This window comes from Carcharhinus amblyrhynchos, chromosome 16 (genome assembly GCF_965287045.1).
Source record: "Carcharhinus amblyrhynchos chromosome 16, sCarAmb.v2.hapA, whole genome shotgun sequence".
NCBI classification, from domain to species: domain Eukaryota; kingdom Metazoa; phylum Chordata; class Chondrichthyes; order Carcharhiniformes; family Carcharhinidae; genus Carcharhinus; species Carcharhinus amblyrhynchos.
Genome location: NC_137339.1, coordinates 51,687,632 through 51,715,571, shown reverse-complemented (window position 1 = coordinate 51,715,571; position 27,940 = coordinate 51,687,632). Strand labels below are relative to the sequence as shown.

Sequence of the window (27,940 nt, the reverse complement as noted above, 5' to 3'; positions counted from 1 at the left end):
TCTTGTTTTGAGGATACAACATTGTTCAAAGTCCGTTAGCATGTTAAGCAAATAAATACCTCTATCCTTGGCACCAATGACACTGACAATGGTCCTATCTCTACCAAAAAACAAAAAAGAAAAATTCCCAGTGACTGTTCAGAACAACTTCATTCTTCCTCTTGCATTGATTTCTCTGGTTGGAGATATTCCTGGAGGTTCTGACCACATGACAGCTGGCAGTGTGATATACAGTTACACCACACCACACCAGTCTGAAACCACACCAGTGTTTCAGCCTGAGAAATAATTTCATTTTCAGCCTTTTCTCCACCTCAAACTCTTGGTCAGATGTTACCTGTGTCCCAGTGGCAGCACTTTCACTTCTGAGTAAGAAGGTTAAAAGATTCAAGATCTAGACCAGAGACCCGAGCATAAATTTGGGCTGACACTACAGTGCAGTACTGAGGAATTACTGCATAGTTGGAGCTGCTGTTTTACAGGTGAAACGTTAAACCAATATCGGTCTCTTGGGTAAATGTAAAAAGACACATGGTGTCCCTCAAATTATCTAACTGTGGTAGCCAATTGTTTCTGAAATTATTCCAGAGTCTATGCTTCCACTGCTTTATGTGAGGTTCCATTCCAAGTGTTTATCCCTCTTTCTGGGATTAAGAATCCCCTGGTATCTTGATGATAAGAACATAAGAAATAGGAGCAGGAGTAGGCCATCTAGCCCTTCGAGCCTGCCCCGCCATTCAATAAGATTATGGCTGATCTATTGTGGTGCAGTTCCACATTCCCGCCCTCTACCTCTGTGGTGTAACTGTATATCCTCTCCCCATAACCCTTAATCCCCTCTCTTATCAAAAACCCATCAACCCGTGTCTTAAAAATATTTAGCAAGGTAGCTTCCACCACTTCAACAGGCAGAGAATTCCAGAGATTCACCACCCTTTGAGTGAAGAAGTTCCTCCTCAACTCCGTTCTAAACCGCCCCCCCTTTATCTTGAGGCTGTGCCCCCTAGTCCTATTATTCTTTCTGAGCGGGAAGAGTCTCTCCACCTCTATCCTATCCATCTCATTCATCATCTTATACGTCTCAATGAGATCTCCCCTCATTCTTCTAAACTCTAACGAGTACAAGCCTCGTTTATTCAGCCTCTCCTCATAGCTCAACCCCCTCAACTCCGGCATCAGTCTAGTAAACCTCCTCTGCACTCCCTCCAAGGCCAAAATATCCTTGCGTAAGTACGGCGCCCAAAACTGCACACAGTACTCCAGCTGCGGCCTCACCAATGCTCTATACAGCCACAGCAAGACCTCCCTACTTTTATATTCAATCCCCCTCGCTATGAAGGCCAGCATCCCATTCGCCTTCCTGATCACCTGCTGCACCTGCAAGCTGGGTTTTTGCGACTCATGCACAAGGACCCCAAGGTCCCTCTGCACCGTCGCCTGCTGCAGTTTTTCGCCACGTAAGTGATAATCCTTCCTACCATTATTCCTACCAAAGTGGACCACCTCGCACTTGCCAACATTAAATTCCATTTGCCATTTCCTGGCCCATTCGCCCAGCCTATCTAGATCCTTCTGTAGACTCTCCACACCCTCCGCACAATTTGCCGTTCCTCCAATCTTGGTGTCATCAGCAAATTTCGACACCCTACACTCGGTTCCCTCCTCCAGATCATCTATATAAATGGTAAATAGCTGAGGCCCCAGCACCAACCCCTGAGGCACTCCACTAGTCACCATCCGCCAATCCGAATAGCACCCATTGACCCCCACTCTCTGCCTCCTATTTGACAACCAATCCTCTATCCACGCTAACACCCTACCCCCAACTCCCTGTCCCCTGACCTTCTGCAATAACCTCTTGTGAGGTACCTTGTCAAATGCCTTCTGAAAATCCAGAAAGACCACATCCACCGGCTCTCCTCTATCCACCGCCCTAGACACATCCTGTCCAGTAAATTTTGAGGTCCTGAATAACTTTTTTGTTTCTGTCTTCACGGAGGAGGACGTGAATAATTTGCCGGGTGTTAGAGATGGAAAGGTGGTAGGACTGGAGGTTCTTAATGACATTACTGTTACTAGAGCGGAGGTGCAAATATACCATTTATTAGTTCAAACGGCTTTCCTTTGTTCTATTCACACAATTTAAGATTTCTGTATTTATTTTTTGCTACCCTTTAACTTCCTTTATCTATCAGTGGCATCACTTCTCAGAAACCTTCTTTCCATGTTAAATAGCCCAATTGCTCATTAATCAGCTTGACACTTGTGATCTAGAATTATACAGTGTAGAAGAGGCACTTCAGTTCATCGAGTCTGTACTGACATGCAAAAAACACCTGAACTCCTATCTCATCTCATCTACTGGCATTTGGCCCATGGACTTGACTGTTATGATGTGCCAAGTGCGCATTCAATTACTTTTTAAAGGATGTGAGCAACCCGCCTTCACCTTCCTCCCAGGCAGCGCATTCCAGACCATCGCGATCTTCTGGGTAAAAACGTTTTATTTCACAACCCCCCTAAACCTCCTGCCCCTCACCTTGAACCTATGTCTCTTCGTGACCGACCCTTTAACTAATGGGAACAGCTGCTTCTTATCCATTCTGTCCATGTCCCTCATAATCTTGTACACATTGATCAGGTTGCCCCTCAGATCAAACTCCTGGTTTCTCTCTGCACTACTTTTGACACTTCAAATGCCTCCCTTAAGTTTCACTGACCAGTCAGTTAGGATTGTATTCACTGTAGTTTAGAAGAATGAGGGGAGGGCTTTCATAGAAACATATAAAACCTAACAGGACTAGACAGAGTTGATGCAGGAAGGATGTTCCTGATGATGGGGGTGTCCAGAACCGGAGTCACAGTCCAGAAGTATGAGGTAAAGCATTTAGGATTGAGATGAGGAGAAATTTCTTCATCCAGAGAGTGGCAAGCCTGTGGACTTCACTACCACTGAAAGCAATTGAGGCTAAAACATTGGGGCAAAAGGGATCAAAGGATATGGTGGGAAGACAGGAACAGGTTTGTGGGTTGAATGATCAGTCGTGGTCACAACGAATGGCAAAGCAGGCTCAAAGGGCTGAATGGTCTACTCCTGCTCCTATTTTCTATGTTTCTAAGGTATAAGGAAGGAATGAGAGCACGGTAGGTCAAAGGTAAGAGCTGCATACTCATTGAATGGTTGCAGCACACAATGAGTCCATTCAGCCCATCACACCCATGCTCACCCTCTGCAACAGCAACCTAGCTAGTCTTATTTGATTTGATGTGATTTAACCAAATTGTAAACTTTTCTGCGCACTCTCTTATGCCTTCCCATAGACCCTGGTATTCAGAAGTGGACACAAATGGTGAGGCCAAGCCAGTGTTTTACAAATATCATAATTTCCCTGCTTTTATTTTTTATGCCTTTATTTATAAAGCCCAGGATCCCATGTGTTTCATTAATCACTTTCTCAACCCATCTGGCCATATTGAACAATCTGGACACATATACCCCCCATTCACACTGCTCCTGCACCCCTATTAGAATTGTTTCCCTTTTTTTATTGCCTCTCCTGCTTCTTCTAGCCAGGATGTATCACTTAACACATCCTTGCATTACATTTCTCTGCCACATGTCTATCTATTCTACCAGACTGCCAATTTCCTCTTGAAGTCTATCACTATCATGCCAACAGTTCACAATATTTCCAAGTTTTGTGTTAGCTGCTAATGTGAAATTACAATCTGTACGCTCAGGTACAGGTAATTGCAGTAGTCAAGAAAATGAATGATCGTTCATTCATTGTGGGGAACCCCACTCAGAAACAACCTCCAGTCTAAAAAACTGTTCACCACTTTGTCCAACCAATTTTGCATTCATTCTCTCACTGACCTTTTATTCCATGAGCTTCAACTTTGTTAATAAGCCTGATGTGTGACAATTTATCAGCTGCCTTTTGGAAGTCCATGCACACCAAATCAACCACACTATTCTCATTAACCTTATCAAAAAATTAACTCAAATCAGTTAAAAATTACTTATCCTTAACAAATGCATACTGTCTTTCATAAAGTCATAGAGTCATAGAATTTTACATCACAAAAAAGTGGCCTTTTGGTCATAGTCTCCATCACTTCTCTTAGTTTCCTCAGATGCACCTGATCCGGTCTTCAAGTACAGCCAGACTTTCCCAAACTTCCTCTTCAGCAATTTTCAACCCACCCCATCTTTCAACCACCTGTTTTGGCAGCATCCTCTTTCTTGGTATACAGTCCCTTGGTTATGCCCTCTGTCCCCATCCGTTGATGCTCTTTTTTAGTCCCACTCCTCCTCTTACTACCCTTTTACTATTTATATGTCTGTATATGAGTTTTGGATTCACTTTTGTTTGTTGCCAATCTCGTCTCATATTCTTGCTTTGTCTCTCATATCTCCTTTCTCACTTCCCCTTTGTACTTTCTATTTTCAGCCTGTTTTTCAGTTCTCAACCTGACATCTGTTGTATTTACCCCTTTATCTGCTTATATTGAAAACCTCTGTCCTCGTTTGAGGCTGGGATTCTCCAGTGCCGCTGAAAGTGAATGGAGTTTTAGCTGGAACATCAATTTCTCTGTTTTCATTAGCTGGGTGGGTGGGTGGATGGGTTGGGGGGGGAGGGGGGGAGGGGGGGGGGGCGGTGGTTGGGGTGGGGGGGGGGCAGCACAAGATTGAAGAATCCTGCCTTTAATCTTTATCTTTTTCACCATTCAAGGATCTAGGGCTTCGTTTGTCTTCTTTTCTCCCCTGTGACTATGTAGCTCAAATGTACCCTAACTAACTTCACTTTAAAGCAGTCTATTGTGCAATTAGATTTGCCCACGAATGTTTGATTCCAAGAGGCCATACTGTGGGGAATATAGATTTTGTGAAGGGGTTGCAGTGTTTGGGAAGGTTACAGAAATAGGCAAGATAAGGGTATGAAGAGATTTAACACAATAAAAATTTTGAATTTGAGGAGTTTGGAAATGAAACTGAAGTGGACAATGAATGTGATTTCTTGTGGATTAGAATATTGGGTAGCAAGGTCTTTGATGAGCTGAAGATAATGTGATTAGAAGATTGGAGACCAACCACAAAAGCACTGGAGATGACAAAGACATGACTAGGACACAGTATTAATAGCAATAATATAGGTTTTAGATGCCCTTACATGTCTGTCACTGGTACATTAGGATTCCTCTGCAGCCAATGTCAAATGGGCATGTTTACAAACTCCTAACTGTCAAACTTTGTCCTGTCACAATACCATGTAATTGTCCTCTTGGGATGAGTGATCACAATATGGTTGAATTTCTAACACAGATGGACGGTGAGAAAGTAGTGTCCCAAACCAGTGTTCTCTGCTTGAACAGAGGGGAGTACGATACGATGAGGGCAGAATTGGCTAATGTGGACTGGGAGCACAGACTAGTTGGTAGGACAGCTGGGGAACAATGGAGGATTTTTAAGGATGCAGAGGATTTTTGCAAGGGGGATGGAATATAAAAGCAGGGAGGTCTTGCTGCAATTGTACAAGGTACTGGTGAGGCCGCAACTAGAGTACTGTGTGCAGTTTTGGTCCCCTTATTTGTGAAAGGATATATTGGTTCTAATATGCCTTCACTAACTTCTTCATTTACTTCAGATACGGGGCCTGATTTTTACCATCAGGTTGCTCCCATTTTTGGGTGAGAAAAGTTGGTAAAATTGAGCATGAGGCGAGTAGTGCGATCTGTGCCCATCTCTGTGCCGGTTCCCCCTTTACCAAGGCCCAAGGTTGATGAGGGGGTTAGCTTATAAGAAATAAGAACATAAGAAATAGGAGCAGGAGTAGGCCATCTAGCCCTTCGAGCCTGCCCCGCCATTCAATAAGATCATGGCTGATCTGTCGTGGCTCAGTTCCACTTTCCCGCCCTCTCCCCATAACCCTTAATCCCCTCTCTTATCAAGAACCCATCAACCCGTGTCTTAAAAATATTTAGCGAGGCAGCCTCCACCACTTCAACGGGCAGAGAATTCCAGAGATTCACCACCCTTTGAGTGAAGAAGTTCCTCCTCAACTCCGTTCTAAACCAACCCCCCTTTATCTTGAGGCTGTGCCCCCTAGTCCTAGTGTCTTTTTTGAGCGGGAAGAGTCTCTCCACCTCTATCCTATCCATCCCATTCATCATCTTATACGTCTCAATGAGATCTCCCCTCGTTCTTCTAAACTCTAATGAGTACAAGCCTAGTTTATTCAGCCTCTCCTCATAGCTCAATCCCCTCAACTCCGGTATCAGCCTAGTAAACCTCCTCTGCACTCCCTCCAGGGCCAAAATATCCTTGCGCAGGTGCGGCGCCCAAAACTGCACACAGTACTCCAGCTGCGGCCTCACCAATGCCCTATACAGCTGCAGCAAGACCTCCCTACTTTTATATTCAATCCCCCTCGCTATGAAGGCCAGCATCCCATTCGCCTTCCTGACCACCTGCTGCACCTGCAAGCTGGGTTTTTGCGTGAGTAGATTGGGCCTGTACTTGTTGGAGTTTAGAAGGCTGAGGGGTGATCTTATAGAGACTATAAGATAATGGAGGGGCTAGATAGGGTGGAGGCAGAGTGATCCTTTCCACTCAGAAAGGAAACCAGAACTAGAGGACACAGCCTCAAAATAAGGGGGGGTCAGTTAGAACAGAGTTGAGGAGGAACTTCTTCTCTCAGAGGGTGGTGAATCTCTGGAATTCTCTGCCCATTGAAGCAGTGGAAGCTACTTCGTTGAATATGTTTACGTCACAGGTAGATAGATTTCTGATCAATAAGGGAATTAAGGGTTATGGGGAGAAAGCGGGTCAGTGGAACTGGACCACTATCAGATCAGCCATGATCTTATTGAATGGCAGGGCAGGCTCGAAGGGCTAAATGGCCTACTTCTGCTCCTATTTCTTATGTTCAATTTGCTCAATTACTCTTGCACCTCCAAATTTGATACCCTTACCTCTCCACTCTTATCTGTTTGATCATAGCCCAGAACATATCTAACCAAAGCTTGTGTTCCCACCCCAATGTTCTTTTGGTCATCTCACATCATCAACTTCAAAGATGGGGCAATTAAACTCTAGATAAAGAAATTGATGATGACACAGACATGATGGGGTGGGTGGGAGATTGCAGAGGTTGAAGTAAGTGGTCTTGTTGGTTAATAAAGTATGAGATTCAAAACTTAATTGAGAGTTTAACAGGGGACTGAGGATCTGGTTTATTAGGTTCAGCCTTAACAAAGCAGCCCAGAAAGGAAGATCAGAACATTGAGTTTTATGGCAGGGATCCAATAAGATGGTTTTACTTTCGGTGACCATCAGCAGAATAGAAGCACTGGGGAGGGAAATTCAGAATCTGTGGCTCCAGTTCCACCCATCTGACCCAGCTTTTATTATGTGATCATAGTTGGGATACCAAGTTGATGATGGTATAGACCAGTGGTGGGTAACCTGCAACCCAGGAGCCACAAGTGGCCCACCTGAGTGTATAACAGGTATAGTAAGGGGTAGAAGTCACAGCCTTGCAGGGCACCAGTGTTGAGGATAATCATGGAGGAGATATTGTTGCCTATCCTTACTAATTGCGGTCTGTGGGTTAGGAAGTCTAGGATCCAGACGCAGAGGGAGGAGACGAGCCCTAGGATACAGAATTTGGAGATGAGTTTCATAGGAATAATGGTGTTTACAACTGAACTGTAGTCAATGAACAGGAGTCTGACATAGGCGTTTTTGTTTTCTAGGTATTCCAGAGTTGAGCGTAGGGCCAGGGAGATGGCTTCTGTTGTGGACCTGTCGTAGCAGTAGGCAAACTGCAGTGGATCCAAGCAATCTCAGAAACTGGAGTTGATTTGTGCCATGACTAACCTTTCAAAGCACTTCATAATAATCATGGACGTCAGAGCCACCAGTTGCAGCACAGTGGTTAGCACTGCTGTCTCAGTGCCAGAGATCCAGGTTCAAATGCAAGCTTGGGTGACTGCACAGAGTCTGCACGTTTTCCTCATGTCTGCACGGGTTTCTCCAGGTGCTCCAATTTCCTCCCACAGTCTGAAAGACATGCTGGTTAGGTGCTAAATTGTCTCTCCGTGTACCCAAACAGGTACCGGAGTGTACCGACTAGGGGATTTTCACAGTAACTTCATTGCAATGTAAGCCTATTTGTGACAGTAATAAAAAAAAACCTTTGAACTGTTATTGGCATTCCAGTCCTGTGACGTTCAGAGCTGACTTCTAAATACCAAACATGATTCAGCACTATCACTCACTCAGACTCTATGCAGAGTGGCTTACTGCAAGACTGGAATACCGAATCCCAGTACTCTTCAGTGCAGTACTGGGTGGATGTTACGCTGTCGGGGATATTGTCTGATAAGTTATTAAACAGAAATTCTCTCTTGCCCCCTCAGGGAAACAAAAAATCCTCTGGCACTACAGGGAGGAGTTCAACAAAGTGGCCCTATTCAATTTTATCCTTCAACCCAACCTCACCAAAGCAGACGATAGAATATATCTTTTGATCTGTGGTGCCCATATTACTAAAGCGGATATATTACTAAATACGGCAGCAACATCACCCCGTTTTACACCTTTAAAATGTGACCATGTTTGGGTCAAATACGCTGAGCCAATTCTTATCGAAACTGAATTTGCATCGAGACTCATCAACCTCACATGACATTGTGGGGGGGCGGTGAATAATCAGGCAAGTCCCTTTCCCCTCCCATTGAATGAGGAAGCTTTCTTTAAGGCAAGGGGTGTAATTACTGGCTCTAACCTCTGCTAGCAGGGACCTGCTCAAGTTGCTGAGCTGCCAGATTTCACCATGGTGGCTGCCCCAGTCTTCGCTTTGTGCCTCCTGAGCTGCGCTTCGGCCGCCCTCCACTTCAGGGGCAGTCAACCCTGCCACAAGACGGTGCCCGGCACTAACTTTCAAGGGGTCAGGTAAGGAGGGGAGGGGGGAGCCGGAGCGCCGCTGATGACCTGTGTTGGGAAGGTGACTCCCACACTGGGCTAGCTGATTCACTAACTCTGCTGCTGCTGCTGTGTGACCCTCTCCCCAGACAGCTGGGGCTCTCTATATTTATCCCAGGCACTGACTTCCTACTCATGACTTCCTGTTTCTTTGCGTCGGATTTTTCAAAAAATGATCCTCGGATATAAGGTCTTGGTAAATACCCAGAGCGAATTGGGTTCGGGCTAAAGGTGGTTGTTTGCGGATCCTTCCGGAACTAATATATTTGCTGGGACTGCTTGTCGAGATGGTGCGAGGCCGGTGTATTGGGCATCAAAAAGGGCAATTGAACAAGTGAATCATTAGTGTCCAGGAGAAGAGGAAGCCGGGGCTTTAGAAAGAGTATGTTAATGTTGGTATAAAACAAAAAATGCAGGATAAATTCCGTGGGTCTACAGTTAACATTTTGGATCTAAATTTTTCTACAGTACCGTTAGTGTTGGACTGAGTAAGGTCTGTGAGGGTGCAGCGCATGCTGACTGTTTTCATCTAGATTCAAGCGCCCAGTCTATATTCTGCTTCCTTTAAATCACCCAACCTTACAGCCGACCTCTCACCCTAACTCTTCAACTCTGCCCCTGTACTATAAGCTGGAATATTTGAGGTAGTTTTTCTTTCTTTAAAATAAGTATGATGTGTTGTAGATCTGATGTGGAGATGCTGGCGTTGGATTGGGGTAAACAGAGTAAGAAGTCTCGCAACACCAGGTTAAAGTCCAACTGGTTTATTTGGTAGTAAAAGCCACTAGGTTTCGGAGCACTTGCTGCTCCTTCGTCAGGCAAGTGGGATTTTCCACCAATGGCTTGACTTTCTCAGACAGCTTAAGAAAAATTGGCATGTCCGCTCTCCAACTTTTACAGATGCACCATAGAATTTCTAGTTTTATCACAGCTTGGTATGGCTCCTGCTCTGCCCAAGACCGCATGGAATTACCAAAGTCATGAATGTAGCCCAATCCATCACGAAAACCAGCCTCCTACCCATTGACTCTGTGTCTACACTTCCCGCTGCCTCGGCAAAACAGCTAGCATAACTAAGGACCCCATGCACCCTGGATATTCTCTCTTCCACCTTCTTCCATCAGGAAAAAGATAGAATAGTCTGAGGTCACGTACCAACCGATTCAAGAACAGCTTCTTCCCTGCTGCCATCAGACTTTTGAAGGGACTAACCTTGCACTAAATTGATTTTTTTTGCTACACCCTAGCTATGACTGTAACACCCCATTCTGCACCCTCTCTCACTTCCTTCTCTATGAACATATGCTTTGTCTATACAGCACGCAAAAAAAACTTTTCACAGTATGCTAATACACATGATATAATAAATCAAATCCTCCTCTCAAGTTCCTTCCTCAAGGTTCCCTGCTTCTACACAGCTCATTTAAGAAGTTCCTCTTTGACCAAATGTCAGGTCACATCTCCTCATGTGGTTTGGGGTCTTTTTTTTCCTAATTACTCTCCAGTGAAACACCATAGCATACCATGCTGAAGACTCTACATAAATGTAAGCTGTTCTTGCATTAGAATTTGGCAGACTAGTGTCAAAAACAATTTGATGTGAAGAAATATATGATGCAATTCTTGTGTTTCTTGTGATAATGGGAGTGTTAACTCATTGGGAGGAAGCTGAAGTAGCTGTGTGAACAGTGAAATCTGCAGATTGAAAAGCACAATTCCATACAAGTGTTTCAGCAGATGAAGGCATTTGGGGGAAAAAAAATAGACTAGTTTTATTTTAGGTTTATGAATTTGGACATTACATTCTTGGAAGAGGTAATGATAAATTTAGGCAGTGCCTGAATCAGAGTTACAGTGGTGTGCACTGTTTTTTACTGGCATGTTATAGGCTGGAAAACTACAGTTAGTGTGCAGTGTGGGATAAATATCAGATGGAGAAACTAAGTTATGAGAAGAGACTTGAGATGACAGCACTACTTCCACTGGAGAAGATTGACAAGGAGATTTCAAGGTTTGATGGGGAGGATAGGGACAGAGTATTCCATCTAGTTGGGTGATAAGTAATAAAGAACTATTGAGTCACTGACAGCATAGAGAGGGGTGGGAGAAATCTCTTCCTGCATGTGGGATACTTTGCCACAGGGAAAGGTTGAGACATCTTAGAGTACTGCCCTTCCTACACTCAAATCCACCCATCAAACATTGATCTCCCCAAAATGAACACCCCTGACCCAACCCCAGGAAATCTCTGCGAATACTACTTTCTATATTTTCACAAATTCCAGACTACAAAAGGGACTGCTCTGCCAAAATTGATTTCCACCCCCCCCCCCCCCCCCCCCACCTGTCTCCTGCCAATGTTTCTGTAGAGTAAATCATTAATCGAGGGATTGAGTTTAGGAGTCGGGAGGTAATGCTGGAACTTTATAAGACCCTTGTCAGGCCTCATTTGGAGTATTGTGCGCAGTTCTGGTCGCCTCACTATAGGAAAGATGTAGAAGCTATTGAAAGGGTGCAGAGGAGATTTACAAGGATGTTGCCTGGACTGGGAGGCATGCCTTATGAAGTTAGGTTGAGGGAGCTGGGACTCTTTTCCCTGGAGAGACGAAGGTTGAGAGGCGACCTGATAGAAGTTTACAAAATGTTGAGAGGAATAGATAGGGTGGACTCTCAGAGGCTATTTCCCCGGTTTGAAATGGTCGCTACGAGAGGACACAGATTTAAGGTGCGGGGAGGGAGGTTCAGAAGTGATGTTAGGGGTAAGTTTTTCACTCAGAGGGTGGTGAGTGAATGGAATCGGCTGCCGTCAGTGGTGGTGGAGGCGAACTCGCTGGGGTCTTTTAAAAGACTTCTGGATGAGTATATGGGGTTTAATGAGATTGAGGGTTATAGATAGGTCTGTAGGTTGGTAGGTGATGTGGTCGGCGCAACTTGTGGGCCGAAGGGCCTGTTTGTGCTGTAGTGTTCTATGTTCTATGTTCTATGTTCTAAATGATACCTGCTTTGTTATTCAAATCTATATCATAAGGTCTCTGGCAACTCAGCTGAAAACCTGGCTTTGTGCACACTAGCCTTGAGGATGGCTGGGAAATTGAGAAGGAAAAGGACAAGGGAAGCAAGATGTAGTCATGAAGCTTGGAGGTAGAGTAAGGGAGTAATGTGTGGTACACAAGCCATGTATAATTTTTAATTGAACAAAGAGCATTGTGAGAGAGAGCTAGCAGTGAGTCATTATACAAAATTAGGGGTTGTCCATGTGCTTTCCCCTGTCTTAATGACCAGTATCCTGTTATGAAAGAGCAGTAAGCTCCTTTCATCAAACGTTTAGAATGGTTCAGTCTGTTATCTTTTATCCACAGCCACAACTCGGTATCCTCCACTAGCCATTGTTCAGCCTGAGCCAAACTGTTGACAACTTTGGCATTGTATTTGCACTTCTGGCGTGAATCCTTTCCACAATGAGGATTGCAGAATTACACCTCCATAGTTACCCTTCTGCTGTTGAAACTCCCATCATGGCTAGACTCAACTATTCCAATGATCTCCTGGTCAGACTCCCATCTGACACTCTCTGTAAACTTGAGCTTATCCAAAGCCTTGCTGCCTGTGTCACATTGGGTTTTGATTTCACAAAGCCACAAATGTAAATTTCCCATCTTGCATTTAATTTCCTTTAATGCATCCCCTTCCTTATCTCTGTAACTTTCTCCAGCCCTGCAAGCTATCTCCAAGCTCTTATGTCTCCAACTCTAGTTTCTTGGGAATTCCCATTGCCTTTTACTCCAGCTTCTGTTGTTTCAACCTCGTGTCATGGAATTCCTTTTCTTAAATTCCTATTTCTCCATATTCCTCCCTTTAAAACCTTGGTTAAAATGCAACTCTTTGCTTAGCCCTCCCAATTCCCCTATTTGGTTCAATATTTATTTTTTGATTACAACTTTGTGATTCTTATTTCAATGTTAAAGGCACTATTTAAATACAAGTTTGTTGTTGACTACAATGAGACTGTTGAAATGAAGAACTCATTAAAATTCCTAAAATCGTTTTACAACTGGGAAGATTAGATAGCAAGGCCTTAACAATTATGCCATTTTCATTAGGAACTGGAATTATTTCATGACAAAAGACTGGCTTGGGAAAGATGGAAGTTCACCCTCTCAAAATTGGGATCATGAGGTTAGAAATGAACATAGCGACAGATACAATCAGCCATTTTAACTAGATGAGGAGGGAGCTGGAGAGGGAGATGAAAGTGGCTAGTTCAATACCAAAAGGTCTTCCTTAATTTTTAACAGAGAGGACAGGAAGATTGAAAAAAGAGTGCCATTTCTAAATTCAAAGCATCCCACGTTGCTTTATAGCCAATTAAGTACCTTTTTGAAGTGCAGTCTCAATATGTGACGTCAGTGTACATTTAAGAGATTTTTAAATCATGCTCTCTGCAGCTCACAGTCTTAGCTGGTAAATTGTTGCTGGGCTGACTTAGAAGAGTCCTTTTATTGCTCCGTAAGTGGGTTAATTGGGGAGTTGTTTATGTTTATTCTAGGGGTAGTTTTATGGCTCTGCATTATTAGGAGAATAGGTCATGAGTTCTGGACAGTTTTTTTTCCCCTTTCTAGGGAGTTTAAGGGATGTTTTTCCTGTTGGCTGCAGTTTGAGTTTTAAGTTTTAGAAGGGACAGCAAGCTGAAAAGAAGTGTTTCACTCTGTTTTTCTAAATTCTGTTGGTTATCTGAAAACAAGGTCTCGCCCTTCTGAAGGGAGAATCTGCTGTTGGTGGCTTGACTAGAATCTACCTGGAGTTCTGGGAAGCTGTTCTGATTTCAAACTGTTCTGGATGTGTCAACAGGATTACTAGAACTGACAAGACCTGAAAGTTTTCAATATTCCAACCAAAGGTCTCAATTCTAGTATTACATGAGCTTTAGTCTTTGGGTTGCACCTGTTTAAAGGGTTGTGTCTGTGGCAAGCGTTTTGTTTGATTGGAACATTTAGATATACTTGTTAAGGTTATACATTGTCTTGGTTGTTTTGTTTGTTTTGTTTTTGTTTGTAATTGATAAAAGATATTGCTAATCTTCTTTCCATACATGTTAACTATATTCTTAATTAAACTTTGTTTGATAAAAGCTCCCTAGTGGGTCATTTGAATCATACCTGAAGTGAAGCCTAACATATTTATTCTAGCCAAATTCAAGATGCAAAACTTATGATCCAGGTGAGCTCCATAAAACACTTTGGAGTTTCTGACCTGAACTATAATAATTGAAGGAAACTTGGCTGCTAGCTTTTGCACAAGATCCCACAAAAAAAGGATCATGATCAGACCTGTTTATAGGTATTGGTTTAGAAAAGACTTTGGGCAGGACATTGTGGCGAATACCCCTGCTGTTCTTCAAACAGTATTATGGATCCTTAAACCAGTCAGAATGTCCACTTAAAATCTTATCTGAAAGACGACCATTCCTTCAGTACTGTACTGAAGTGACTATTTTGATTATGTGCTCAAGTCTGGGATGCGAACCCAATATTTTCTGCTTCAAAGTCAAAAGTTACCCACTGAGCCATTTTTGACATGGAAATAGATTTGAAACTGAGGTAAGACAGATTATAATTACTGTATGGAATGATTACACTTATTCAATAAAAAACATTTTAGTATTTATAAAAACAAGCCATTTGACCCAATGACCAATGTTGCTCCTTAACCTTCCATCCTACCAGCATATTCCTCTATTCCTCTCTCCCTCATAGATTAAGCTAGCTTCCTCTGAAATACTTCAATGCTATACACCGCCACTATTTCGTTTGGTAGCCAGTTCCACATTCTAACTACTCTCTTGTAAAGTGGTTTCTCTTGAATTACTCATTGGATTTATTTATGGCCCTGAGTTTTGAATTCCTACATTTTCTCCTAAGGGCTGAATATTAAGTGGGGGGGGGGGTGGTGGTGGTGGTGGTGTGTGGATGGCTGACCCGGCCCACCCGCCCCAGAAGCAAAAAGTCAACGTAGAGCTGATCCACTCCATGCTGTGGACAGGCTACGTAAGGCCAATGTGGGATGTCCGTCTCCCACTGGGGAGGAGGTCCTGCCCTTGGGAGCTACTGGTCAGTCTGACTGGTTAAAAATCCAGCAGGTTCACTAATGCTCATTTGGCGAGGGGAACATATGACCTTTGCAGTGTCTGGGCTGAATGTGACTCAAGTCATAGAATAAAATAGAATTCCTAAAGTGCATGAAAAAGCCATTTGGCCCATCAAGGCTGCATCGCTAACAATTGCACTCAGGCCCTATCTCTATAACCCCATGTATATACCCTCTAATCCCACACTAAGGGGCAATTTACTATGGGCAATCAATCTAACTTGCATATCTTTGGAATGTGGGAGGAAACGGGAGCATCCAGAGGAAATCCACTCAGGCTGGGGGAGAACTTGCAAACTCCATACTATAGTCAGCGGAGGCCAGAATTTAACCTGGGTCCCTGGTGCTGAGGCAGCAGTGCTAACTACTGTGCCACCATACCGCCCCAGTGTCACACTACCGTGGTTGATTTCTAATGATGGGGAGCAATTAAAACCAACTCTGTTCTTATCCCAGCAAGGCTCATGAGATAGGAGTCAGGAATGGGAGCTTTAGCTGAAATTCAGAGCCCCCAGATGCCATTCTAACAGCCCATCAGCTGAGATCAAATCTGTTATGAATGTCACAGTAGAACACCAGGTGATGCCCATTGAACCACTGGAGAACCTTAAACCATATGAGAGAGCCGACAGTAGCATATTCACCTGATCATCTGAGACTGCTCTCTCTCATTCTGAGCATCATTTCCCAAGATAATATTAGAAATTTGTTTATCTGCCTTGGTAACAATGGATCAATTGGCTTCACAACAAAACTCCCATCAATTACTTTGTATTTTCTATTTTAATATTGTTGTATAAAGTTGCACTTTGACACTTGTGAAATTCTTGCTGTTTCATTTGTACTTCCCCCAGGTCTTACCCTCGGCCTCATGAATACCTTCCCATCGCTGCTCTTCCAAAGACCTGGGACTGGCGCAATGTGAATGGCACTAACTTTGTCAGCACCACCAGGAATCAACACATTCCTCAGTACTGTGGATCATGCTGGGCCCATGGGAGCACCAGTGCTCTGGCAGGTAGGACCTGATAGGTACATTAAATGGATCCTGCGGAACACTTACCCAGAACAAGTCAGTATCACAGGGCCAAAATGTAGAAACCAGATTGTAGGAGGCACCATGCAGGAAAAGCTGTCCGTGTCAACAGGAGATCGTAAAAGTATCACAGAATCCCTACAACGCAGAAGGAGGCCATTTCGTGTCTGCATGGACTCTCTGAGAGAACATCTTACCCAGATCCTATCCCGTAACTCCCATCTATTCACCTCCTAACCTACACATCTTTGGACATTAAGGAGCAATTTAGTATGGCCAGTCACCTAACCTGCACATCTTTGGACTGTGGGAAGAAACCCACACAGACAAGGGGAGAACATGCAAGCTCCGAGCAGTCATCCAAGGCCGGAATTGAATCCGAATCCCTGGCGCATGAGGCAGCAATGCTAACCATTCTGCCACTGTGCTACCCACAAATAATGGGTCTAATCTTACAATGGAGATATCGGATCTAATTTGACCACATGCGAGAATACAATTGGAATTATTCATTTTTTTTTTACCAGCTATGACACACTTCAGTCGTTTATACCAAATTGCAGCCCACACACACAAATCCTTTGAAGTTACAGCTGGGCCATTCAGGACCATAGTCAACAAAAACTATTCCATACAAAGTGTAGTAGAAATTTGGCATGCTTTCCCAAAAAGGACTATGGATGCTCGGGGTTAACTGGAGCTTTCATGACTGAGATAGATATGTCCTTGTTGGTAAAACAGTATTGAGGATTATAGATCAAAGGTTGTGTAAAGGGAGTTGAGGTGCAGATCAGTCCAGATCTAACTGAAGGTGAAATAGGCCCAAGGAGCTGAATGGCCTTCTCTTCTTCTTAAGTTCCAGTAAGTTGCTAATTAGTGCAGTTTTTTAAAACTGAAAACTTTAGTATTCAATCTGCTGTTGCAACCCAAGCTGACAAACGTGAAGCAGAGAGCATTCATGGACCCACTGTTTTCTGAGGACGCTTTTGACATAATTAGCACACTATTGGTATCTTTGATGACCACACTCATGAGCCCGATCATGGAGGCAGCAGACACCTTCTTTTCAGTTTTCTCTCCCAAGTTCCAAACGCCTAAACATTTATGGCTCTTTGGCCAATAAAGCTTGCTCCTGCTGCCCCACCGCACCACCCGCCCCCCCCCCCCCCCCCCCACCCCCGCCACTGAGTGTCCACTCCAACTGAACACCAACTTATCCAGTGCATCCAGGGGTTGACTAGAGGGGAGAGCTTTGTCTGTGCATCCTAGCCACAGAAAAGAAAATGCCTCAGGTTGAAGCTGTCAGTTTAGTGGTGAAATAAGATAGCTTTGCAATGATGGGTCATGCCAATGGGGAACTGATCAAACTCATTTCACACATATCCCCCATAGGCAGCAAAGGGAAGAAAGTTTCACTCCACCAGTGCTGGCTGTCTTGAGGCAAATCAGAGTGGATAAATCCCCAGGGCCGGACATGGTATTCCCACGGACCTTGAGGGAGGCTAGTGTTGAATTTGCAGGGGTCCTGGCAGACATTTAAAATGCCAGTATTCATGGGGCAGGTGCCGGATGATTGGAGGGTGGCTCATGTTGTTCTGTTGCTTAAGAAAGGTTCCAAAAGAAATCCGGGAAATTATAGGTCAGTAAGTTTGACATTGGTGGTGGGCAAGTTATTGGAAGGTGTGATAAAGGATAGGATTTACAAATATTTGAATAGACAGGGGCTTATTAGGGAGAGTCACTGTGACTTTGTGCATGATAGGTCATGTTTGACCAATCTATTAGAGTTTTTCGAGGAGGTTACCAGGAAGGTGGATGTTGTCTACCTGGATTTCAGCAAGGCCTTTGATAAGGTCCCTCATGGGAGGTTAGTTAGGAAGGTTCAGTCGCTAGGTATACATGGGGAGGTACTAAATTGAATTAGAGACTGGCTCAATGGAAGAAGCCAGAGAGTGGTAGTGGAGGATTGAACATAGAACATAGAACACTACAGCACAAACAGGCCCTTCGGCCCACGAGTTGCGCCGATCACATCAACACCTACCAACCTACAGACCTATCTATAACCCTCAATCTCATTAAACCCCATATACTCATCCAGAAGTCTTTTAAAAGACCCCAGCGAGTTCGCCTCCACCACCACTGACGGCAGCCGATTCCATTCACTCACCACCCTCTGAGTGAAAAACTTACCCCTAACATCACTTCTGAACTTCCCTCCCTGCACCTTAAATCTGTGTCCTCTCGTAGTAACCATTTCAACCCGGGGAAATAGCCTCCACAACCACTCTCTGCCTTCTGCAGGCAAGCCAGTTCTGAATCCACAGGGCCAAAGGCCCTTGGATCCCATGCCCTCTCACCTTCTCAAGAAGTCTTGCATGGGGGACCTTATCAAACGCCTTGCTGAAGTCCATGTACACTACGTCCACGACACTTCCTTCGTCAATGTGTTCAGTCACATTATCGAAGAACTCAACTAGGCTTGTAAGGCACGACCTGCCCTTGACAAATCCATGCTAACTATTCCTGATCATGTCAAACCTCTCCAAATGTTCGTAAATCTTGTCCCTCAGAAGCCTCTCCATCAGCTTATCGACCAGAGGTCAGACTCACCGGTCGGTAATTTCCCGGGCTATCTCTGTTCCCTTTCTTGAAAATAGGCACTACATCCGCAATCCTCCGGAACCTCTCCCGTCTCCATTGACGACGCAAAGATCATCGCTAGGGGCTCTGCAATCTCTTCCCTCGCCTCCCACAGTATCCTGGGGTACATCCCATCTGGTCCAGGCGACTTATCTACCTTGATAGAATTCAAAAGTTCCAACACATCCTCCTCCTTAATATTCACGTACTCAATCTTTTCCATCTGCTGCAAATCCATAACAAAATCTCCCAGATCAGCTTCCACCGTGAATACTGAGGCGAAGTACTCGTTAAGCACCTCTACCATTTCTTCTGGTTCCACACAAACCTTTCCCCCCTCACCTTTTATAGGTCCTATCCCTTCTCTTCTTATCCTTTTACCTTTCACATATTTATAGAAGGCCTTGGGATTCTCCTTAATCTTACCCGCCAAGGTCTTCTCATGACCCCTTCTGGCTCTCCTAATTTCCCTTTTAAGTTCCTTCCTACAGTCCTTATACTCCTCAAGATCTTTAACCACTCCTAATTCCCTAATTGCTTCTCTGAGTGGAGGCCTATGACGAGTGGTGTGCCGCAGGGATCGGTGTTGGGTCTATTGTTGTTTGTCATCTATATCAATGATCTGGATGATAATGTGGTAAATTGGATCAGCAAATTTGCTGATGATACAAAGATTGGAGGTGTAGTGGACAGTGGGATTTGGACCAACTAGAAAAATGGGCTGAAAAATGGCAAATGGAATTTCATAGAACCCTACAGTGCAGAAAGAGGCCCTTCGGCCCATCGAATCTGCACTGACCACAATCCCACCCAGGCCCTACCCCCATATCCCTACACGTTTTACGCACTGATCCCTCTAACCTAAGCAACCTAGTACACTAAGGGGCAATTTTAGCATGGCCAATCAACCTAACCCGTATGTCTTTGCACTGAGGGAGGAAACCGGAACACCCGGAGGAAACCCAAGCAGACATGAGGAGAATGTGCAAACTCCACACAGACAGTGACCCAAGCCAGGAATCGAACCCAAGTCCCTGGAGCTGTGAAGCAGCAGTGCTAACCACTGTGCTATGTGCCGCCCAATTTAACGCAGACAAGTGTGAGGTATCGCACTTTGGAAGGACAAACCAAAGTAGAAAGTAGAGTGTAAATGGTAAGACTCTGAAGAGTGCAGTTGAACAGAGGGATCTGGGAATACAGATACAGAATTCCCTAAAAGTGATGTCACAGGTGGATAGGGTCATAGTGTGCTTTTGGTACATTGGCCTTTATAAATCGGAATATCAAGTATATAAGGTGGAGTGTTGTGGTAAGGTTGTATAAGGCATTGGTGAGGCCAAATTTGGAGTATTGTGGAGAGTTTTGGTCACCTAGTTACAGGAATGATGTAAGTAAGGTTGAGAGAGTGCAGAGAAGGCTCACAAGGATGTTGCTGGACTTGAGAAGCTGAGTTACAGAGAGAGATTGAATAGGTTAGGACTTTATTCCCTGCAGCATAGAAGAATGAGGGGAGATTTGATAGAGGTGTATAGATAGAGTGAATGGAAGCAGACTTTTTCCACTGAGGCTAGAGGAGAAAAAAAACCAGAGGGCATGGGTTAAGGGTGAAAGGAGAAAAGTTTAAAGGGAATATTTGGGGGGATTCTTCATGCAGAGAGTGGTGGGAATGTGGAATGAGCTGCCGGATAAAGTGGTAAATGGGGGGGTCACTTTTAACATTTAAGAAAAACATGGATGGGTTCATGGATGAGAGGGGTGCGGAAGAATATGGTTCAAGTGCAGGTCAGTGGGACTAGGCAAAAAATGGTTTGGCACAGACAAGAAGGGCCAAAAGACCTGTTTCTGAGCTGTAATTTTCTATGGTTCAGTCTGATGCACTGGAAGTCTGCCCCAGAGGTGAAAGTTCACTGTGATAACCAACAGCTCCTCCCAGTCCCCATGATGTCAGTACCTGGTCCCTCCCGTTGCAACAGTTCTGCCTCCCAGATTGTGAATGTCTTAACAAATATTTCCTTTTTTTCAGATCGGATTAATATTAAACGTAAAGGCGCCTGGCCATCTGCTTACCTATCAGTACAGCACATCATTGACTGTGCTAATGCAGGCTCCTGTGAGGGAGGGGATCACTTGGGGGTGTGGGCATATGCACATATGCATGGCATTCCAGACGAAACCTGCAATAACTACCAGGCTAAGGACCAAGGTAAAGTTCTCAGGGTGCTTCACTACTATTGCATTTATTTGCTACTTGAAGCACTTGCATGGAGTTATATATAATTTTACACTATTATAAATGAAGATGAAGAGAAGACTGAGAGGTGACTTGATGGAGCTCTTTAAGATTACAAAAGGTTTTGATTGGGTAAACAGGGAAGATATTTCCACTTGTGGAAAAAGACCAAAGCTAAATGTAAAAAGAAGTCACTAATAAACCAAATAGGGAATTCAGGAGAAATCTCTTCAATCAGATACAGGATATTGGGCCATTTACTCTATGCTAGTGTTTATGCTCCACATAGCACCCTAACACCTCTCTTCATCTACTCCTGTTACTATCTCCCACATGTATTTATCTAGTTTTATTTGAAATGCATCAATGCTATTTGCTTCACCCACTTTATGATGTAACCAGTTCCATATTCTAACCACTGTCTGGGTAAAGAAATTTCTTTTGAATTTGTTAGTGAGTATTTTACATTTAGTTTTGTTATTTTCTTGCAAGTGGAAACATCCTCTCTGTGCAGCCAATCAAACTCTTCTGCATTATTGAAAAGCTCTATAAGGTCACCGCCCAGCCAGACTTCTTTCTACAGAATTTGTGTTTGGCTGCCAGAAGCAGTTCCAGAAAGATTGTTAAGCAAACATAGTGATGCTCCACTGTTGATGATTGACCGTTTCTAAGCCTGGGGGGAATTAATGTCAATGTAACATCAAAGAAAGCCATTTTACAGAGCAGCAGAAATGAACAGCACCTAAGCAGTTTGATTCTTTTCCTGGCTTTAGATTGTTTGCCATTTAACCAATGTGGTACCTGCACAACCTTTAATGTCTGCCACGTGATCAAGAATTACACGATCTGGAAGGTTGGTGACTATGGCTCTGTCAATGGGCGAGAGAAGATGATGGCGGAAATCTATGCCAAAGGTCCAATCAGGTACAGTATGTGATCAAGGCATCCCTTCCTGTAATGTTGTTCTCATTAGAATAGTATAAAATGGGAGATGTATCAGAGAACATGGAGGGGTCTTGAAAAACCACTGTTCCAGATTTGGGACTTGGAACAAGGAGTTTTCAACCATTGTGACATTCATTGCCGTCCTTACCTGGTCTGGCCTACGTGTGACTCCAGATCCTCAACAATATATTCAACTCTTAATTGCTCTCTGAAATGACCTAGCAAGGCTCTGTTCTTATTTTATGTGTTAAATCTTAAACTCCCATATCAGAGATAAAATGCAAAGAAGCTGAAGCAAGAATCAAACAGGTTTTACCAAGTGGGATATGAGGTAGGCGACCAACCTACTTTCTATAAATGGATTGATTATTTAAATATTATAATGAGGCAGTTTTTCTTCATTTTAACAATCAGTTTATTTGTAACAACAAGAAGCTGAGTTTCCCTAACCTCAGGGAACTGGGGAGTTTAACTGCTTAGGAGCCAAGAGGAGTATGAGCATTTCTTGCAAGTCCAACAAGCAACTAGTTAATTTCTCCCCCCCCCCCCCGCCCAATGGGATCAGAACATGCAGACCACCACTTCGTGCAACCATCTGATCAATGAGCTCACCCAAGTTCTCATATTCCTCTAAAGCGCTTCCCTATCTTCAATGCTTTGGCCAATTAGCAGACTTCCCACCTAAAAGATCTCCAGCCAGTAAACCTGTTCCTTTTTTAAAAAGGAACCCTGCAGTTAAATTCTGCAGGATATTCAGGAAACCCTTTCTTTTGGGTCTCCTGACCTTTCAGCAGCCCTAACCTAACCATCTCCCACTCTCCTCATTGCCCCTACCAAAATGCATCATTTCACAATGTTCCGCATTAAATGTCATCTACTGTGTCTCTGCCCATTTAACCAATATGTTGATGTTCTCCTGAAGTCTGAAGATCCAATGAGTGTAAGGTTATCAAGTGGCAAAGTCAGGACCCTGCACCAAACCCTCTGTCAGTTTACAATGGCCATGTCCAAGTGTTACCAACATCCACTGTGTCTATTTTACATGTGGTAACAATTCAAAGAGTTGTAGTCTGTTGTCGTAGATCCTCCTATTCACTATGTGATTTATTTAACATGATTTCAAAATCAAGAACATCCCTTTACAAATGGGGTTTTAGACCTTTGCAGTACTATCAACTTAGTAGCAATGCAATATAATTTTAATAATAAATCCCTTGCCTTCTGTCAATCCAGTATTGTTCCTGTCTGTCATAATGTCGGGAAATGGGTGCCAAATTGCACATAGCAAGATCCTACAATCAATTCATGTTTTTGATGATTTCATTAAAGAGTGAAGCATCTGACAACACACTGGGGAAAATTCCCCTTTTCTTTGAATAATGGCATTCATCTGAAGGAAGACAGTGGTCACAGTTCAACAACTGAACCAAAAGGCAGCACAGCTGTGGCTTGAATCCATGACTGGTTGAGAGAGGGTTTAGAGTTCACAACGCCTTGTAACGTGCTGTTCGGTATTATGTAGTGTAGATACCGTTTGGCTAAGATCAAGCTCAAGATCAGGTGCAGTGCCTCTTATCAGCTTGGATCTTGTTTGTGGGAATCATGAATTGGATTCAGTTTCAATTTAGTTTTTGGAGCAAGCACGGAGAACAATTCAGGTTTGCCTTGTCTACTCTGCGCATTGGCTTTGTAACTTAAGAATGGAGTAAAATTGTTTTTAAAATGTGTAGTGTAAATAGATCCTGTTACTTGTTTGGAGAACTCATTTGTGATTGGTAATTGTTTTCATCTGATTCCTTTATAGTTGTGGCATTATGGCTACAGAGAAGCTGGATGCCTACACTGGTGGTGTGTACATGGAGTTCCACACAGAGTCTACGATAAACCATATTGTGTCAGTTGCAGGCTGGGGCGTAGATGAGAATGGTGTTGAATATTGGATTGTGCGCAACTCCTGGGGTGAACCATGGGTAAGTATTTGTATTGCCACGCAATCAACTTTGCTGCTTTGGTCTACCTAGTGAAGCCAAAACCCAGACTAATAAGCAACTTGTGACTGGGTCAAATGGAACCAAGGTGACATGCTTGGCAGTGCAAAATTGAGCCTAATTTGTGGGCAGACTTGGTAATCCAATACCTAAACCAGGCAGATCTGCTGTACCCCAGCGCAGTTAAGTTTGATCCTACATGGCTGGATCATTAATGGGATATAAATGTCATCACTGGGGCTGGGGTTCTTCCCACACAGCTTCAGAGAGAGAGAAAACTAAAAGCCAAGGAGTCAGTTAATGTCCAAGCAAGATGAATGGCAAGAAGCTTGCCAGTGCTCTGGGCTGTGTGGTTTTAGCTGGGTAGATCCTGGATTACCATATACTTGAATATGGAGGTCCCCAATCCTTGGTTCTTGCTAACCGTGCTGAAAATTTCTGTGCCTAATTTCCCTCCAATTTGATTTTCAAGTTTGCTGTCGACACCACTGTAGAACTCATACAATGACGAGACAGAATTTGGTGGACTGGTTCGGCGACAATAATCTCTCCCTCAGTGTCAACAAAATGAAGGATTTTGTCATCACTTCAGGAAGTGTAGAGGAGAACATGCCCCTTCTACATCAATGGGATGAAGTAGAAAAGGTCAAGTTTTTAGGTGTCCAGATCACCAACAACCTGTCCTGGTCCCCCTGACACTATAGTTAAGAAAACCCATCAATGCCTTGACTTTTCCAGAAGACTAAGGAAATTTAGCATGTCAGCCACAACTCTCTCTCAACTTTTACAGATGCACCATAGAAAGTATTCTTTTTAGTTGTATGGCTTCTGCTCTGCCCAAGACTGCAAGGAACTACAAAAGCTCATGAATGTAGACTAATCCATCATGCAAACCAACCTTCCATCCATTGACTCTGCCTACACTTCCCGCTGCCTCGGCAAAGCACCCATCATAATTAAGGACCCCATGTACCCCGGACATTGTCTCTTCCACCTTCTTCCGTTGGGAAAAAAATGCAAAAGTCTGAGGTCACGTACCAACCAACTCAAGAACAGCTTCTTCCCTGCTGCCGTCAGACTTTTTAATGACCTACCTTGCATTAAATTGATCTTTCTCTATACCCTAGCTACGAATGTAACACATAAGAACATAAGAAATAGGAGCAGGAGTAGGCCATCTAGCCCTTCGAGCCTGCCCCGCCATTCAATAAGATCATGGCTGATCTGTCGTGGCTCAGTTCCACCTTCCCCACCCTCTCCCCATAACCCTTAATCCCCTCTCTTATCAAAAACCCATCAACTCGCGTCTTAAAAATATTCAGCGAGGCAGCCTCCACCACTTCAACGGGCAGAGAATTCCAGAGATTCACCACCCTTTGAGTGAAGAAGTTCCTCCTCAACTCCGTTCTAAACTGCCCCCCCCTTTATCTTGAGGCTGTGCCCCCTAGTCCTACTGTCTTTTTTGAGCGGGAAGAGTAACACTACATTCTGCACTGTCTCCTTTCCTTCTCTATGAACATTGTGCTTTGTCTGTATAGCGTGAAAGAAATAATACTTTTCACTGTATGCTAATACATGTGACAATAATAAATCGAATTAAAAAGACTTGGATAATGGAGTGCTTTCCTCCAGCGAGGGCATTTCATATTGTCACATTGCACCTGCTGTGCCAATTTGATTACGGCAGATATGTACTCATTCCGCTTACCCATCTTCTACAGAGGAACATATGAGCAGGAGTAGGCCACCCAGCCCCACCAGCCTGCTCGGCCATTCAGTAAGGTCTGGAGTCTCAACTCCACTTTACTGTCTGCCGCCCCACAAAACCTAACTCCATTGTCTATCGAAAATCTGCCTAACTCTTCATTGAATAAATTCAACGAATGCAATAAATAAGCCTTGCTGCGGTGGTACATGGTTTTGGTGAGACCACATCTGGAATACTGTGTGCTGTTTTCAGAAAGGATATATTTGTGTAGGAAGTGTACAGTGAAGATTCACTAGATTGGTCCCTGGGATGAGGGGGTTGCCCTATGATGAGGCTGAGTAAATTGGGCTTGTATTCTCTAAAATTTAGAAGAACGAGAGGCAATATTATTAAAACCTATAAAATCTGAGGGGACTTGACAGGGTGGATGCTGAGAGAATGTTGCCACTGGTTGGGGAGTCTGAAATAGTTGCAGGATAAGGGGCCGATCATTTTGGATTGAGATTAGGAGAAATTATTTCACTCAAAAGGTTGTGCATCTTTGGAATTCTCTACCCCAGAAGATTGTGGATGTCCCACCCCCACTCCCTCATTTCCAGATTCCCACTCTATCAAACCTGTTGGATTTCTTCATTTATTTTAAACACCTCAGTCAAATATTCCAAGGAAATACAAGTTTATGCAATCTGGTCCTATCGTTTGATTCTTTAACCCTATTACCGTTATGGATTTAGGTTAGCTTGGAAACTATTGACACAGTGACAGATTTTCTGTGATTCAACCTCCTCCTACCAAAGAAAATGCTGTCTCAGCCAGCCGAGGATTATGGAAGGCTTCCCAAGTTAAATGCAACTCATTCATGGAGAGATCTTGCCCTCTGACTTCACCAGCCAAGATCACATTAACTCTACGTTTTCTGTTTTCAGGGGGAAAGAGGTTGGCTGCGAATTGTCACCAGTGCCTACAAGGGAGGAAAGGGAAACTTCTACAACCTGGCAATAGAAGAAAATTGTGCCTATGGAGACCCTATCCTGTAGTAGTGTATGCATTTGAACGCAAATCTATTCTTCATAGGAATGGAACTTTTTAAGATATATATATTTTTAAAGTGCTAATGCAAATTGTACAATACAAATAATTTGCCATTCTGTACTTGAGAAATTTTTGAACAGTAAAGGAATTAAGAGCAGATGGGTAGGTGGAGCTGAGTCCACAAAAAGATCAGCCATGATCTTACTGAATGGCAGAGCAGGCTGGAGAGGCCAGATGGCCTACTCCTGCTCCTAGTGCTTCTGTTATTATGAGAACACAAGTGATTTTTTTGTTAAAAAACAAAGGTGTAACTATATAAAGTGAAATAGAAATGAGAATGTTATTTGCTACACAGAGAACACAATATTGAATTAAAAAGCCTTTTGAAAATCATGGGTGATTTTGTTGGATCCAAATCTATCTCACTTGTATTTAAGCTCACGGTATGATACGGGCACGCAGTGGTTAGCACTGCTGCTTCTCAGCTCCAGGGACCTGGGTTCGATTCCCGGTTTGGGTCACTGTCTGTGTGGAGTTTGATGTGGAGATGCTGGCGTTGAACTGGGGTAAACACAATAAGAAATCTCTCAACACCAGGTTAAAGTCCAACCAGTTTATTTGTGTCTTTAGATGCCCTGTTTGTGAATAGAACTCCCCACTCACCTGACAAAGGGGCAGCGCTCCGAAAGCTAGTGGCTTTTGCTACCAAATGAACCTGTTGTGAGACTACTTACTGTGTGTGGAGTTTGCACATTCTCCTCATGTCTGTGTGGGTTTCCTCCCACAGTCCAAAGAGGTGTGGGTTAGGCTGAGTGGCCATGCTAAAATTGTCCTTAGTGTCCTGAGATGCGTAGATCAGAGGGATTAGCGGGTAAATATATAGGGATATGGGTGTAGAGCCTGGGTGGGATTGTGGTCAGTGCAGACTCGATGGGCCAGATGGGTTTTTTATGTACTGTAGGGTTTTTTATGATTCTATGATTCAATATCTTATAGAATAGACAAATACTATTCACACGCAATAGTTCCAGTGCGACAGAGGTATTGAAAAGCACTGTGTGTAGCTCTGGGGGTGAAAGGGTGACAGACCAGTTTTATCTTTTCCTAAAGTGTGCAGCAGGAAAGTAATTCAGGATCTAAGTCTAGTGTCTGCACACCCTGTACTGGTTTGCTGTACACCTGATATAATTTCAACACAATGAGTATGATTGTTGGCCTGATCAAA

The 27,940-nt window shown here is 43.7% G+C and overlaps 1 protein-coding gene across 1 annotated transcript in view; it reads left to right on the top strand.

The window, feature by feature from the left end:
• The window catches only part of ctsz (cathepsin Z), a 471,849-nt gene extending 444,741 nt beyond the window's left edge, over window positions 1-27,108 (top strand). Inside the window, exons 2-7 of the mRNA XM_080205090.1 lie at window positions 8,791-8,959; window positions 15,988-16,151; window positions 20,836-21,015; window positions 21,816-21,966; window positions 23,792-23,957; window positions 26,610-27,108. Of these exons, the coding sequence (XP_080061216.1) occupies window positions 8,841-8,959; window positions 15,988-16,151; window positions 20,836-21,015; window positions 21,816-21,966; window positions 23,792-23,957; window positions 26,610-26,720 (891 nt within the window). The 5' untranslated portion in view covers window positions 8,791-8,840 and the 3' untranslated portion in view covers window positions 26,721-27,108. The remainder of the gene's footprint in view (window positions 1-8,790; window positions 8,960-15,987; window positions 16,152-20,835; window positions 21,016-21,815; window positions 21,967-23,791; window positions 23,958-26,609) is intronic.
• The last annotated feature ends 832 nt before the right edge of the window (window positions 27,109-27,940 follow it).